This window comes from Quercus lobata, chromosome 1 (assembly GCF_001633185.2).
Source record: "Quercus lobata isolate SW786 chromosome 1, ValleyOak3.0 Primary Assembly, whole genome shotgun sequence".
Lineage (NCBI taxonomy): Eukaryota > Viridiplantae > Streptophyta > Magnoliopsida > Fagales > Fagaceae > Quercus > Quercus lobata.
The window spans coordinates 36121262-36138080 of record NC_044904.1 but is presented as its reverse complement, the minus strand read 5'-3'; the positions used below and the strand labels follow the sequence as shown (position 1 = coordinate 36138080).

General features: G+C 34.7%; 1 protein-coding gene across 1 annotated transcript; it reads right to left on the bottom strand.

Moving 5' to 3' along the window:
• Positions 1-10338: 10338 nt before the first annotated feature.
• LOC115988758 (mitogen-activated protein kinase 3) lies at positions 10339-14694 on the bottom strand. Its single transcript, XM_031112379.1, has 6 exons — positions 14191-14694; positions 13935-14064; positions 13111-13248; positions 12684-13016; positions 12162-12345; positions 10339-10871 (listed from the first exon to the last, which is right to left on the bottom strand). The coding sequence occupies exons 1-6, from the start codon at positions 14364-14366 to the stop codon at positions 10702-10704; spliced, it is 1131 nt and encodes a 376-aa protein (XP_030968239.1). The 5' UTR covers positions 14367-14694; the 3' UTR covers positions 10339-10701.
• Between the last annotated feature and the right edge of the window lie 2125 nt (positions 14695-16819).

Below are 16819 nucleotides of genomic sequence, written 5' to 3'. Positions count from 1 at the left end.
TTTTACCCAAATGGGTCATAACAATGGCCATTTTAATGATAGTTTTATTTCTCTGCCTCTTTGTAGGTTTCAAGACATCTTCGTGGGCCATGAACAAGTCATACTCACTTTTCATTGACTAATAGGCCTCTCCCATCACTAATGCATCATCCATAGGCCTCCACATGTCAACCCCGCACGTCTTTTATCCTCCATGGAAACCTTGCTCCTCATCGTTGTCTAGCACCATTGGCAATAATACTCATTTACCACACACTATCATGAGCTCTGATACTACTTGTTAGGGAGATAAACACATTGGAAAGCTTCCTTGAATAATTAATATAACACATACAGACACACTTTAACTCAAAAAGCCTAAACCCAATGGGTGTGTGCTCAATTATGTTATATTAACTACTCATTCTTTTCATCATTATTAAATGTGGGACTTCACTCATACGTATAACCCAACACTTAGCTGCATAGGAAGTGTTGTCACATCTAGTGGTGCAACAACTCTCCCAGAACTACAGCCTCTCAACTCAACCACCAAATTTATCATTGTGGGACACAGCCTTCAAATAATTCTAGAGATACATCTGATGTATTTATAATTTGTTGACTTGTACAACTGTAAGTGGTTGATATTTTCTAGTTCACTAAGACTTGTGCAACCTACTAATTTTCGTTGAACACTAACAATTACACAATTTGGCAAATTGTGACATTCGGCATGAGAATGGTTGTGTAATAGTATAGTTGCACAGCCTTCACACAAATTTGGTTCCTCGCTGCTAGCACCAACAGTCCAAGACTACTAATTGGCGGTGAAACTTGAAGGGAAACATTCTAGCTATAGGGCTCATTAAATGTTATGACCCATATAAATTTATATTAAACGTATATCCATGTCACTGCATAGTAGCAATTCTCTTATGATGAGTGAAACACTATAGAATCTTGCCTAAAAAGTTCACGTGAATTATGCCGAGCATACTCCATGATGAGCTGAAAAGAAATTATCAATAGAAGAAGAAGATAGAAAAAATAGTAATCACCATTCACCCCTCTCTTCTGAATTTTTTTTTTTTATATAAAATTATAAGGAGGTACATTCCAGGTAAGACATGATTTGACACGAAAAGTGTGGACAGTTGAATCCAATTGCTATCACAGATCATAAGAGTTAAATAGATTCAGAGCATTAGCACAGATAGTGCTAAAAATTCATAATACTATTTTTAGCACCATTAATGTTAAAAAAAAAAACTGCAATAATGGAAAAAAATCAAAAAATAGAGTCCATTTATTAAGAAATTTCTAATAATATTATTTAAGTGTTTTGAAAATATGTGTGGGTGAAAAAGTATTGTAAAAATATGTGTATTATTATTTAAACAACGAAAACTGTTGTTTAAACAACAGTACCAAATAGGCTTAGTTGTTAAGCTACAATGCACAACCAAAGATGGCTTTACCGGGTAGATAAGAAGATAAAAGAAACAATATTTTATTAAAAGTTATATTATTTATAGTGCTAGTGGTGGCAGTTGTTGTTTATTGTAGTTTTTTTATTTTTTTTATTGTGTTGTTTATATTATTTTATTATGTTAAATACTAAAATAAAACTACTAATGTTGGGTATTTTATAAAGTAAGGTAGTGAAATAGATAAATTAACTTTTTGTAGTACCAAATTGCTAAATTTTTTACACCAAATAACCATAAATATATTGTTCTGAGTGAACCACGTTGATCTCCCGTCTGTCTAGCCTTGTTTGATTAACATATTGACAGCAGCAAATAACAACTATCTCTTCTGATGAGAGAAATATAGCAGGGTCTGGCCAAAAAAGTCAATGTGAATTATGCAAGGGACTGGGACACCTCCATTGCAGAAAAGAAATGGTATGGAAAATAAAAATTAGAAAGAATAGTATCACCCACTCTCTTCTGACTTTCTACAAGCAGGTGTTTTTATTACCAATTTGAATTTTCACATTAATATCTTGTGTGTATATTTATATGAGCAAGACTTAGGTATAATACTTAGGTGTTGTTCTTTAGGTTCCCTTTTTAAGATTTTGCCATATGAATTTTTTCTTAAGAAATAGAAGTGTATTTTTTAATTAAACAGCTACGTAGCTAAATCTTAAGATGAGAATCTAAGGAACCACACCTAAGGTACTGTACCTAAGTTTTGTCCATATTTATATATATACTTGGTTATATACCAAAAAAAAAATTACTCTAGTGTGTTGAATTTTAAAAATCTAACCGTTGAATTGCATATTATTTACTTTGTTAATACACATGTCAAATTTTATGTCAATTGGATATTATTTATTATATGATCTATAAGGGGCGGCCCAACATTATTTGGGGCCTAAGGCAAAAAATTTATGCGAGACTTTTAATATGTAAATAATAATTAAACAAAATTATTTAATACTAATCAAATCAAGGTTAATTTGATACATTAAATATATAATTTGATGAATATTACCATCTAAACTAATATTAATTTCATATAAATAATTAAACATTGTGGGATACAGAAATTTAATAAGGTAATAATGCCACATGTCATACCCAAGGCCGAGAAGGCCAATACAGTTTCGAGGAGTCCATACACCCAGACGTTGAAGCCAGAAAGGCGAGCCATGGTTACATCAATGACACTTTACCAGAGGGGGGCACACTGTAGAGGAAGAACTCCAGAAAGGGGGTTAGCCTTGACATGATTGAAGGGATGGTAGCTGCCACCACATTTAATACACCCCACCAAACTTCCTGGCCGCATTTATATGGAGAAGACCCATGAACAATGTTGTCTTGGTTGCCGCAACTCACAAAAGACTTGGGATGGCGTCTGATGGGACAAAAACTCAAGTAGTGGCGGCATAATCAACAAATGGAGGGCCAAAATCAGCCAAAAGAGGCTATATAATGTAAAAGATCCTCCAGGGATAGGGAGAAGGTTCATATGAGAATTGAAAAGAAAGTACTGTAGAATTAAGAACTGAAATTGTATTCAAGTTTGAAAGGAATATAATCAAGAACTACCCTCCTCGGACTTTGACCGAGGAAGAATTTCTTTACAAAAAGCTTGCTTGTCTTTGTCTTCTTATCATCTTTCCATTATGAGAGTTGTCTCAGTCATTGAAACCTAGTTTTCAACCCACTCTCTACAAATTCATTGCATTGGGCTTTTTGGGCTTGAATCCTTTTACCTTTTGGGCTTAGAATCCAAAACCTGTCCTTACAAATATCATAGTTGAACTATAAATATTAATAAAAAGAAATAAAAATATATTACAATTAAAAAATACTTTATTTTGGATATACAATGATACATAGTTAAGTAAAGTTAAAATCTAATTTTTTTAATTTTATATTTTGTTTTTAAGAGAGGAGATAGATATTATTTAGTGCGTGACTTTGTAGGATATCAGTTTACTATAATTAAAGTCTCAAACTATTAGGGAAGATTAATCTATAATTGATGATTTAACACATTTGCAATATATTTTTGCAACATCTTAGAGTTTCAATTGGATTAGGGTTCTATTGGTCTTGTATATTGAAAGTTTTAATAGAAATAAAAAGGAAAAATGCATTAAAAGCACTAAAAAATGTTCACAATATGATGTGACATTGACTCTCATTAATAAAATTCATTAATCTAACTAATGAATGTTTAAATTACTTTTTTGTGATTAGTAACATGGCAATTTGTAAGTCAATAGTAAAATTTGTAGTATTCTTAATATCACTAATAAATAAAAATACACAACCTTTAAAAAATATATATGATTTTATAAAAATTTGGGTCTTTAACCATTGGAAGTGGGGCCTTTTTACCTAAAGATTTTTTTTTTTTTTTTGGGTGGGGCCTTAGGCCTAGGCCTTGAGTCAACCCTATCTATAAGCTTATATTTTATGCATAATTTTAAATTACAAAAACTTGCAATTTAAATAATTTATTGATGACATAACTATTGATCTTTAATTTTCTTGAAATTTTGCAAGCATAGAGGTTATAAGAAGAAGATGTATTCCAATAGTAAATTTGCCAAAATTTACCTCTAATAAAAAGATATTGAGTAAAGTTGTAGTCTTAGGATACAATAAATTTTGTAGTTAAACTTTGTTATTTTCCTTCTACCCTTTATACTTATAAAATTTCAAAATAATCACAAATTAATATCTACCTCATTTATAAAATGTTTAATTTCAAGTTTGATATTGTGGGGCCCGAAATCTGAGGTCCCAGCCCACTTTGTGTTAAGGGCCTAAAGCCCAGGCCGAGGAGCCCTACTGCCGAGGACGTGCGATGAAAGTCCCTTGAAGGCCCAAGGATGTGGCCGAGGACGATCTTACGCTCAACACCTCCCAAAACGCCTGAAGAAAAGGACAAACTCAGTACAAGAGCAGTACAAGGTAAAAAGCTGCCAACACCGTAATGTGGAGCCCTGCGTCTGACAAGCCCATACTCCAGACCTTGCTATTTAACTTTTCCCAACCACCCCCAACCACTCTGACGTATGGATTGATAGGACGAGTCATTACCCCAAAAAGGAAAAACTGACACGTAGACGAGAAACGAGAAATAAACACTGGTATAAAAGGGGAAGAGAGCCAGGGGAGAGGGGGAGGAGAAAGATCCTACAAAAAGAAAGAATGGAGAGAAGGTGATGCTCCTCGAACTAAGTCCGAGGACTCAAATCCACCGAGTTACACCGATGTAAAGCCTAGCTATTCTAGCCAAACCTACCTTCGTATGAACTTCCATGAAGATCATGACTAAACCGCCGTCTAACGACTAAGGTCCTGGCTTTCAAGCCCACTCTCTACAAATTATATTGTTCGGGCCTTTCATATATGAGCCCAACGTCATTCATGGGTCATCAAAAATCGTGTCCCTACAATTGGCGCTGACTGTGGGAAAGGCTTGCGCGTTGGCGCAGGTGGCAATGGAGTCAAGCCTCTATCAGGTGGAGGTCTGCAAAGGTTCCTCCATTTCTAGCGACATGCAGTTGTTGCTCCGACATAAATTTCCACCAGGGGTTGCGCCTCGCAGTGCCGAGGGCACAGGTAGCTCTAAGTGCTCCCAACATCAAGCTGACTCTCCCCGCCTAGCTCTAGGGGCTAACCTTCGGAAAGTAAATGAATAAATAACAAAATACAAGTTTTGGACAGAACCAAGGCTTTGTATGGTCCTCGGACTCAAGCCTATGGGGAAACCAACTACTTAAAAGAAAAAATACAAGTTTTGGACAGAACCAAGGTCTTGTATGGTCCTCGGACTCAAGCCTATGGGGAAACCAACTACTTAAAAGAAAAAATACAAGTTTTGGACAGAACCAGGGCCTTATATGGTCCTCGGACTCAAGCCTATGGGGAAACCAACTACTTAAAAGAAAAAATAAAAGTTTTGGACAGAACCAAAGCCTTGTATGGTCCTCGGACTCAAGCCTATGGGGAAACCAACTACTTAAAAGAAAAAATACAAGTTTTGGACAGAACCAAGGCCTTGTATGGTCCTCGGACTCAAGCCTATGGGGAAACCAAGTACTTAAAAGAGAAAATACAAGTTTTGGACAGAACAAGGCCTTGTATGGTCCTCGGACTCAAGCCTATGGGGAAACCAAGTACTTAAAAGAGAAAATACAAGTTTTGGACAGAACCAAGGCCTTGTATGGTCCTCGGACTCAAGCCTATGGGGAAACCAACTACTTAAAAGAAAAAATACAAGTTTTGAACAGAACCAAGGCCTTGTATGGTCTTCGAACTCAAGCCTATGGGGAAACCAACTACTTAAAAGAAAAAATACAAGTTTTGGACAGAACCAAGGCCTTGTATGGTCCTTGGACTCAAGCCTATGGGGAAACTAACTACTTAAAAGAAAAAGTACAAGTTTTGGACACAACCTGGACGTTATATGGCACTTAGAATCTACCCCGGAAAGGAGTTATCCATTGATAGTAGGGTTAATCCATAGACTGAATGGGATTCCCAGTCTACCCTCGGATCCTCAATACCAAGGGAACTGATGCGACTGTCATAGGGTCAGGTATTATCAAAAACACGGCCAATGTCCCTCACTGCTCGGTAACCCTCTCGGATGGTTTATTTAGAGTTTATCGTTCTCGGACGGTCGCCTTGCACACGTTGCAGAGCACTCAGCTGTTATCTCGGTTAGTTTCATGAGTTTAATCTACTGTGAATTAGCATTATTATACTTGATAATGTCGATAAGTTCGAATTAATAGGATTCTGTTTCAAGGTTTCCTGCTCTAAGTATCATTAAAAGAAAATATAAAGGTAGTCTCCCATTCACAAAGTAGTTGTTGCAGAAAAAGAAAAATATTTAAAAGGAAACAAATTCATTTCTTATTAAGACAAAGAAACAGTACAGCGTACAATGAAAGAGCTTAAATAAGCTCATACTAAAACTAACTACATAAGCAGAAAGGAAAGATACAGGGAAATGAGACAAAAACAGAGGAAGAGGCACAGAAAAGAGAGATATAGCAGCTCCAGCATGTTGTCTAAGGAAACCATTCCTCAATACTTTTACATGCCTATAACTCAGGCAGCAAAAGAGCCCAGCTTGGGGCTTGCACCGTTGAAGAAAAGGTGCAGGGAGCCGGAAGTTGATGAGCCTCCATGTAACCACGCCTGCGATAGAGCAGACGGCGCTGATGGCAGAAAACCTTACTTCTGACGCACCAAGAATCTGATGCGACCAGTCCTTGCTTCGGATTTTGACTGAAAGAGGGAGAAATACCATTTCCCCCTTGTCAAAACAGAAGATTATCCTGAATCTGTGCCTCCACTGTCCAGACCACACCACCTTGAGTCTCGGAAGGACCCGGCGCTTCTGTGGCGGATGTAGTTCCTTTACCCCTGCCCGTGTCTCAAACATATTGCCCTAAAGGGGGATAGCACTGGATATGGAGAATGTGATTATAGCTAAAGGGTTATGATTTTGAAAAGAGCTGAAGGGTTTGTATGTAAGGAGAATAACCTCCTATCCTACTTATATAAAGGATAAGGTGGTGGCATTCAATTTGTGCAGCTTTCCAAGGAATGCTACGGACAAGGCAGACTTGGCTCAATTTCCAACACCATTCGTAGCCGTAGGATCTGAAGATCCTCGTGAAGGCGCGCCTCGAGTACTGAAACGTCAAAGGACTCCGCATGAGTGAATAAAGGAATGCCTCTTAATTTGGCACGTCTCACATGTAAATGGAAAAACACAAATATTAGTAGAGTACAGAATTTGAGTGAGCCATGATGTGGGCCCAACATCACCAAAACCCTCCTCTCCAACTAAAAAATTAGGCAACAGGATTTTTAGGGGCTATTGTGGGGCTCGAAATCTGAGGTCCCAGCCCACTTTGTGTTAAGGGCCCAAAACCCAGGCCGAGGAGCCCTACTGCTGAGGATGCGCGATGAAAGCCCCTTGAAGGCCCAAGGATGTGGCCGAGGACGATCTTACGCTCAACACCTCCCAAAACGCCTGAAGAAAATGACAAACTCAGTACAAGAGCAGTACAAGGGAGAAAGCTGCCAACACCGTAATGTAGAGCCCTGCGTCTGACAGGCCCATACTCCAGACCTTGCTATTTAACTTTTCCCAACCACCCCCAACCACTCTGATGTATGGATTGATAGGACGAGTCATTACCCCAAAAAGGAAAAACTGACACGTAGACGAGAAACGGGAAATAAACACTGGTATAAAAGGGGAAGAGAGCCAGGGGAGAGGGGGGGGGGGGAGAAAGATCCTACAAAAAGAAAGAATGGAGAGAAGGTGATGCTCCGAGGACTAAGTCCGAGGACTCAAATCCACCGAGTTACACCGATGTAAAGCCTAGCTATTCTAGTCAAACCTACCTTCGTATGAACTTCCATGAAAATCATGACTAAACCGCCGTCCAACGACTAAGGTCCTGCCTTTCAAGCCCACTCTCTACAAATTATATTGTTCGGGTCTTTCATATACAAGTCCAACGTCATTCTTGGGTCGTCAAAAATCGTGTCCCTACAAATATATTTTAAGATTATACATAAAAACTTGAGTTTATTGATCGAATAGTAAGTAATATTTTATTAACATAAAATTTGATGTATATATTAAGAATAATAAAAACGTGTAATCCAACAATAATATTTTTGAAATGTTAATTTTAATAGAAGTTGTTGAGTGATGTAATATGCATAAAAGGTTTTATATGGTGTTTGAAAACATTAAGACATTATTGAATATTGAAAATTTTCAGATTTGATTAATAATATCATTCATGATATTCTGGAAGTTTGCTGAAGCATTTTTTAGTCTTAATGACATTACATTTCGTTCATATTGTCCAAAAGGGAATATAAATGTTGTTTTGTATTTCTCAAGTTCTATAATTTGAATTTGTCAAAAACAAATGTTAGCCAGGTAAATTTCCTAATAAAATAATTAAAATAAATAAGAAATTTTAATAAATTAAAAAAATAATATAGATATATAAAGCATAAAATGTAACTAGAGCACGGTAATGAATTTAAAATTTGAAATAATATTGAATTAAAATACGTACAACCTAACTTTGAAATACAAGTTTTGAGCTATTTAGAATTGAAGGTTACAAGGAAATGAGAAAGAAAAAGAAAGAGGTGGAGTTCGAGAAGAAAGACTACCAGAGATACAGGGTCGTCCCCTTTTATGAAGTGAAACTTACTTCTTATAGACTCTTACAAATTTTGGTACTTTCTCTTTTTGCCTCATTTGCCTTTAATTGACTTGTTGACATTTTTAGTCTTAAATGTCTCACTGATTTGCTTTTTGATCTTCCATCTCATTATTAGGGCAGTTTGGTGTAATGTAATTTGTATTTTTTGAAAATACGTGTGAGTAATAAAGTGTGTGAAAATACATATAATATTGTTTAAAAACTGAAAATTGTTGCTCAAAATCTCATACCAAACAGTAGTTTCTTCTTCTTCTTCTTCTTCTTCTTCTTTATTTTTTTTTTCTTTGGGTGAGAATATCATTATTAGTTGAGTAATGCTATCCACACAATAATTTTCCTAACAAAATTCACACTTGATAAGTTACAGTTATTATTGATTCTTATATAAGGAAAATTATTATGTACTTCCGAAGTACTATAAATGCTTATTCTCTCCTCTCACATGTATGGTGAGTCCCACTAATTAAATTCATAGTGAGACCTATCATTCATGTGAGATGGGGGAGTATGCATTTATGATACTTCGGGAATACTTAATAATTTTCCCTTATATAGGCCTATTGCTAACACTATTTTATTATCCACCATTATTGACAACTTATAATGACTTATCATATAAGGTGTGAGATTTATTGTCAATTTAGTGTCTTTCTATACTTTTTCTTATTATATTTTTTAATCTTGATACGCATTTTTTTTTGCATGTTTTGATTAGTTTTTTATCTGATATTGTCATATGTATATAAAACTCAAAATCAAATAAGGTGGCCCTGTAATTAGAACAGCCTGGATTTAGTCTTCTTTTTTTTCCCTTTTTTTATGTATAGCTAGGAGCCTGGGATTTGCTCTCCCTACACTTGTAAGCAGGAATTGGATTAAAAATTACTTCTTCTAATCTGCCAAGTCATGGATTGAGAATTTGAGTCATTGAGTGCCAACCAACAAAATGTGGAGATATTGAGAAAATTTCCAATCTAATATGGATTCGGTAGCGAACCTCCTTTACATGGATTTAATATTCATTACCAAACATAACAGAAGGATTTCATAGTTAGCACTCAGCACTCAAGATCCTCACGTTGAAGACTCTCTGGCCATTTTTCGCACATTTTTACTTAGGTTAAATATACCTTTCCACCATGCCAAATCTAGAGCCTAACACCTCGAATATCTAGAAATGTTTGTTTTCCACCATTTCCAATTCATCAATCTAACAAATGACATGCAATATCCAACTGCTACTAAATCTGAACTTTTTATTTATTTCCGTCATTTTTTTTTTAAGTCAGTGTATTAAGATTCCCACTTCTACAGAAATATTTAGTTCTTATTTGATTAATGATAGATATATACTTGACCAATTTTGTCCAATTTCTTCTAAGAAAGAAACATATATACTTCTGGAAAAGATAAATGACATGAAAACTGATCAAATCAGAGTACAAATAAAGGACGGAGTCAGAGAAGAGAGGAGAGGGAAAAAAAAGGTGACAATTTCAGGCCATGTATCATACATCAGATGAAAAATGTGCAGTAGCACCATGATATCATGATAATATTATGATCCCTAGAATTATATTAGAAATTTGACTGTTGGCACCTTGATATGAAGAACAAAACAATAGGTAATTTTCATTAAATCCGACTTAGTTACAATTCAACCCGCTATACAAATACTGTTTTAGCATATCACAGATATAATTAAGATACAGACACATCTAAGCAAATACAAGTGGTACAAAAAATAAATAAAAACTGACACCAAAATTAAATTCATAAGCCCAGTACAACAGATGGGCAGTCATTGGTGTAATGTAATATCAGTAGACCCACCAGAGAAATGGTAAAGATGAAATAGGATCTCAGTTCCTCAATCTGCGACCTATTAGATTTCTGGTTGCAATATTATCCCAGTAACTTACAGGCTTATCAACTTATGAGATAAAACTGAGAAAAAATGTTGCTTTAATTTATGCATACTCTGGGTTGAGTGATAAGGCCTCCTGGTAAATCATATCCTTCATTTGCTCCTCTCCCAAGGGTTGTTGCTCAAACTCAAAGGAAAATGGCTTTGGGCAAACTGGTTCATCAGCTATGTCATGCAATCTTGCAAGGTAAGGATGGGCCAATGCTTCTTCAACTGTCCAGAGACAAAATGTTACCATTAAAGAGAGGTACAGTGAGGAAAATATGATGTTTAAACTCGAATCTTTAATTTCAAAGCATGTCTCTGCATTACACCAATTCAATTTCATACATGTCAACATTATGACCACAGGCAGTCAAAGAATTTTCCGTCCATAATTAATCTGTTGACTCTTACAAGAGTGTTACATGACAATATTCAGTTTCAAGCACTAATAATTTCCCAGATCTAGAGAAGAAGGCATGGCTTTATATATGTAATTCTGAAAAGTTTCAAATATATGCATGCAAGTTCAAGTTTTTGTGTGCATGTAGATAAACCTTGCAGGGTAAAAAATTGAAGAAGGGGATATTTCTAAGTGGGCTCCATAACTGAAAGATGAAGGTTACAAGTTCTACGGCACATTTAAAGTAAACAAAATGTTCAATCTTTATCATTTGGACAAGTCGGACATGCTAATTTTAGAGGGAGACAAAAGCCTGCATATCATAGCTGCCCGTACACTATAGCAAAGAAGCAACTTATAATTTCCATTTATCTACAAATTTTCTGGGTAAGATGATGAGTGGAGGGGGAACATGGGAAACTCAACTACAATGCATAATATTGCAAGAAGTACAAATCACATTTTCTTGACCAGATTCGTTGAAATAAGCCTATAACTTGTCTCTTCAAATTCCCTAATTAATAGTGATCAATACTGAAAATTAATTAACGTAGGGCCTACTTCTAATTAGATTATTCAAAAATAAAGAACAAAAAACAGATTCAAACTGCACTTGATGTATGAGTTACAATTCGCCAGCCACCTAATTGATCTGCTTCTTGTTGACCCTACAGTGAGACATCTTTTGATTGCTCCACTTTGTCTTTTCCTTCACATCACTAACATATGATTTTATTATTCTACTCACAATAAGGGGGAAAAATTCTTTTGGTTGCCGCTTCTTTTGTCCTTGCTGTCATATCATTGACACATGTCAACTCATACTTATAATCCCCTTGACACTTCAAAGGGAATAAGATTCTATTCAATGAACATTTATGCTCAAGCTATGAAACGCCTAAGCAAATATACAAAAAGAAAATTTATGTCTTAGAATGGCTAACATGGCCTAGAAGCAGGTTTCAAATAACTAGGAACCACAGTATGGTGATGGCTTTCTTTTTCAAGGTGATTGGTGGAAAATTTCACATCAAAACCCATACAATAATTAACAAGTAATAAATTTCACCAGTCCCCTAAAGCATAAAAATATGACTGACAGTAGATTAGAAAATTACCAGTAATTCTTTTAGTAGGATCAAATGTGAACATTTTCTCTATGAGATCAATGGCCAATGGATGAACATGTGAAAAAACTGCAGCTAATGGCTGCCGAGGGTGTGAGGGGAGTTGGCGAATATATCTTCTTGCATCCTCATTTCGAACAAAACCAAGATCAGACTCACTCGGTGTGCCTAGAAGCTATGAAAAAAAATAGCATGAATAAGTATATATCCAGCAGAAATCCCTTTCAGAAAATAAAGTAATAATTCATTCCAATATACTTAATCAGCTTCAGAATTGTAAAGAGGGGACAATTTACATATATCTCATTTTTTTTTATAATTAAAAATCAGCTCCATCGAACACCTTTATTGAATCAATAAAAAGCAAAATAGAAAAGTTGTTACTTGTTACCATAAATACATTAAGTTATGTTATTTCTTCTTCAGAACTTAAATCTAAAACTCTTTAGAAACATACCAAAATTGTAAATGAGTTCTCTCAAAACTAAAATTGCTCTTAAATGTTTTTCTTACCTCTATCAATAAGCGCATCTGATTCACGTGATCCTTCCCTGGAAACAAAGGCTTTCTAGTCATAAGCTCCATAAAGATGCAACCCACAGACCACACATCAATGGCAGCAGTATAATCTGAAGAGTTCAACAGTAGCTCAGGTGCCCTGTACCATCTTGTGACAACATATTCGGTCATAAACTCATTCTCTGCAGTCGGGCGAGCAAGACCAAAATCACATATCTTAAGATCGCAATTGGCATTCAGTAAGAGGTTACTGGGCTTTAAGTCTCTATGAATAACATTCGCCGAATGTATAAACTTTAGCCCCCGAAGAATCTGATACAAGAAATACTGCAGCACATTCCAATCATAAAGTTAATCTCAGTTTTTATTTTGAATGTTGAGGTACTGTACAATTATAGCTCAAAACCAAAAAGACTAATACCTGACAGTGCTCCTCAGATAAGCTTTGATTGGAACGAATTATTTGGTGAAGATCAGTATCCATGAGTTCCGTGGCAATGTAAACATCAGTAAATTCTCTCCGTAAAGGTGGCGGAACCACATCTCTTAAAGCTACAACCTGTTTAACATGCACAATTATCCACCTTTCAAACTCCAGTACTAACAAAACCAGTCTACTTTTCAAAAGCTATTCATCTCATGATGCATAATCGAATAGCAAGGAAATAATATTACAAATTTTGTGAAAATAAATATGTCATATGTACACTTTGATAATAAATATTGCAATACTCTTGTTCCTGAAAAATAATAATTACAATCAAGTTTCTGCAGTAGATGTCTATTGAACACTACTATATGAAAATGTTTTTCTCTTGAATGTTATTTCTTCTCTTGAAGGTTAATTAATTTCCATTCTTTCCTTTTAAAACATTGAAACAAGTTATTTTAATTCGACTATATTCCTTTACCATTTACTCATTCCATTCCCATATGAAATCGCTAATGAAAGCTATAACTTGTTTAACATGCACAATTATCCACCTTTCAACAGACAACTTTTTTCACAGTAAATTTCACAATTGATGAGTTGGTCAACTAGCATAGTTTTATTATCAAGCAAAGAATATACTCAAACTCAAACAAAAAGCATTAATTAAATGAACCTTCACAAAGAGAAACAAGTTTAAATCTGAAAATTTCAGTCCAAAAAAAAAAAATTTTGTTAATATAATCTAAATTTTATAGTTGATAATATAGGTTTAATCGCAGAAGATTAATAGTAATATCAAAAAATTAACTTACATTTTCATGATCGAAATGGCGAAGCAGCTTAATCTCCCTTAGCGTACGCTTCGCGTCCATGTGATTATCAAAAGCGTTCGCAATTTTCTTCATCGCTACCATCTCGTTCGTCTCCGAATTCATCACCGAGCTTCAAAATTCAAAATAATTAATTAATTAACCACCACAAATTCAACTGCAGCCAATCAAACAAAGCCGCGATAGCTAACAAGAATTTTAAAAAGAGAAGAAAGAATTTGAGGAAAAAAACTAGTACCAAACGATACCGTACGCGCCGCGGCCGATCGGCATGATCGGAGGGCGGTACTTGGCCGTGACTTCGAAGAGGTTGCCGAAGATGTTGTATTGAAGAAACTGACCTCCGTGAGTCTGTACGGCCGGAAATTCGCCGTACTGACCGGTCGCCGCCACATTCTGATTTATATCAGCCATTTTCGAAGTCTCAATCTCTCTCTGTGAGAATTTCTTAGTATTGACAGAGAGAATATGAAGAATTCAAAGGGAGTGAGAGGGGTTTAAATATGAAGTTTTGGTATTGAAATTGAGAGAGAGAGAGTCAGAGTGCTCTCCGTTTCTCTTTGTTTGTGACGTGGTGACTTCTTAGCAGACGCGAGGAAAGGGACGCGAAAAAACGCTTGAGGAAAAAGATGGAAGAAAAAAAGCTACTCGCAACGCGTTTGGACGAGATGGACGGCTCTGATTACGGCCGCCTCTATCATCTTGTTCAATCTTGTCAACGCCCATTTCCTCTTTCACTGCCATAGCCAACTTTGGATAAGACTAGTGGTATTTTACTATTTTTTTTTAAAAAAAAAATTTTGAAAATGGTCCCACCTAGAAGGCATGAGTTGTGCTGTCCTGTGCTGATTGATAATGGTGAGAAATTATGTACCACTTCTCAATTTCTCGTATTGTTTGCTTGTATGTATGTGGGAAAAGAAAAATGGTCTTGTTCAATTTTGGGTTTATGTTTAAAATATTAAAGGACAATGTTTCCCTATTTAAGTAATAATTACATATTTTAATTTTTAATTTTTAAATTACATATTTTTTAACATAATATCAAATTTCATATTAATTGAATGTTATTTATTATTCAATTCATAAACTTATTTTTTTTATACATAATTTTAAACTACAAAAATTTAAAATTTAAATATTTAATTAATAATGTTAAGAACATATTTTATGTAATTGGCTAATCTTTTGACAAAATACGCTTTACTTGTAATCGAGTAGATCTAGGATGAATTTAATATTTCAAGAAATAAGAATTCAAGTCAAGTATTAAAGTCATGAAAATTGGACCAAGAAACAAGTGAAAAAAAGCTGTTCATCAAAACTCGACAGATACTTCAATAGAAACAGTATCTATCGAGATTTAAGAACGAAACTCAACAAAAGTTAAATCTGTCGAGATCTACGAAATCAGAATTTCCAGATCTGATTTTTTGCCCTAGCTGACATATATGTGTAGGGTTTCTTTTCTCACAACCCTAGAATATATAAAACTTATTTTAAAAGTTGTTATACATAAAGAACACATGCAGAAAGTGACCTAGTACCTTATTCTCTCTGTAAGAAGTTATTGCTTCTTTTGCACCTTAAGATTTTGTAATCAAATACTTTTTGATCTTCATTGTTGATGAAGTGAAGAACTTTACAGCCTACAACATCTTCAAGTTGCTGGAGTTAGTCACGTACTATAATCCATGCAAAAGGATGACGTTCATATATTGAAGAGTTTAAAAGTTTTGAAATTGTAGAAAGTTTCTGTTGTAAGTTCATTTACAGGAATTGTAGAGTTTATGGACAAAAGTTTTGTACTAAATCTAAAATTTCTCTTTACCATAGTAAATTACTTTTCAGGAAGATTTCCTCCTAAATTTTTTATTGTGAAACTAGTTTGTTTTATTATTTTTTCTAAGTAATCATATATTGTCTTGTTTACTATTCTGTTGTGCATAATATTGACATGATATTGATGTTTGTTTGTTTTAATAAAATTTGTTCATAATAAATCTAATTAACAACTTGAGTTTAAAACTTGTTAATTCTATCAATTGGATTCTAAATTTTCCAACAAATAATATAACAATTAATTTTTATAAATTTTTCAAGCACAAATAATATAAGAAGAAAATATTATATAATAGTAAATATATCGAAATTCAAATCTAATTAATAGATGTCTAATAAGATTAAATTAAAAGGTTGTAAATAAAATTGAATAAGCCCATTGGGATTCAGAGTGCTCAATTATTGGTACTTCTCCATTATTGGCGGTTGTTGCTGATTTGACTGGTAGTTTTTCCGTATTTGGGTGCAACTCAGATATTTTATTGAATTAAATTAAATTATAATATAATATAATATACTATGCCTTAGCCATCAAAGTCCATAGAGTAACGAGTTGAAAAGATGTTAAATTTTTAATCCGATCAATTACCTTAGGAATTAAAGTTGTGAAACACGTGTGTTTGACGAGCTTATTCATTTTACTGTTAGAGAAAATGTCATTTGAACTTTAACTCGTTAGAAACGCTTTTACTTGTTCCAAGTTTTTGGAATTCAGAAGACTTCTCAATTAAATTGCTCACTCGTATTGATCCTGATTCCTGACTCCTGAGTTGGGTGATAACCACTTCAAATAATATTTTTCTTTGCATTGACAATGAAATATGACTTTTTTTTTCTTTATTCTCGTAGCTCACCAAAAAATAAAAAAACGTACGCAATTGCATCATCTTTTGGGCAAGACCAGAAGAGCCACATCAAAATTTAGGTTGTTTTCTCAAGTCAATATGACTATATGAGGATTTCTATAGAGTTTTAGAATGTGATTAGAAGCAAAGGAAAATGACTCTGTAAACCCTACAGAGAGG

What these genes read in the sequence shown, in the direction of transcription:
- LOC115988758 (XM_031112379.1), bottom strand. Translation starts at nt 14,366, where the DNA reads ATGGCTGATATAAATCAGAATGTGGCGGCGACCGGTCAGTACGGCGAA. An exon ending in TATCTGAGGAGCACTGTCAG is followed by an intron (nt 13,017 to 13,110) that starts GTATTAGTCTTT and finishes AATGTGCTGCAG; the next exon opens with TATTTCTTGTATCAGATTCT. An exon ending in TCCTACTAAAAGAATTACTG is followed by an intron (nt 10,872 to 12,161) that starts GTAATTTTCTAA and finishes GTCTCTGGACAG; the next exon opens with TTGAAGAAGCATTGGCCCAT.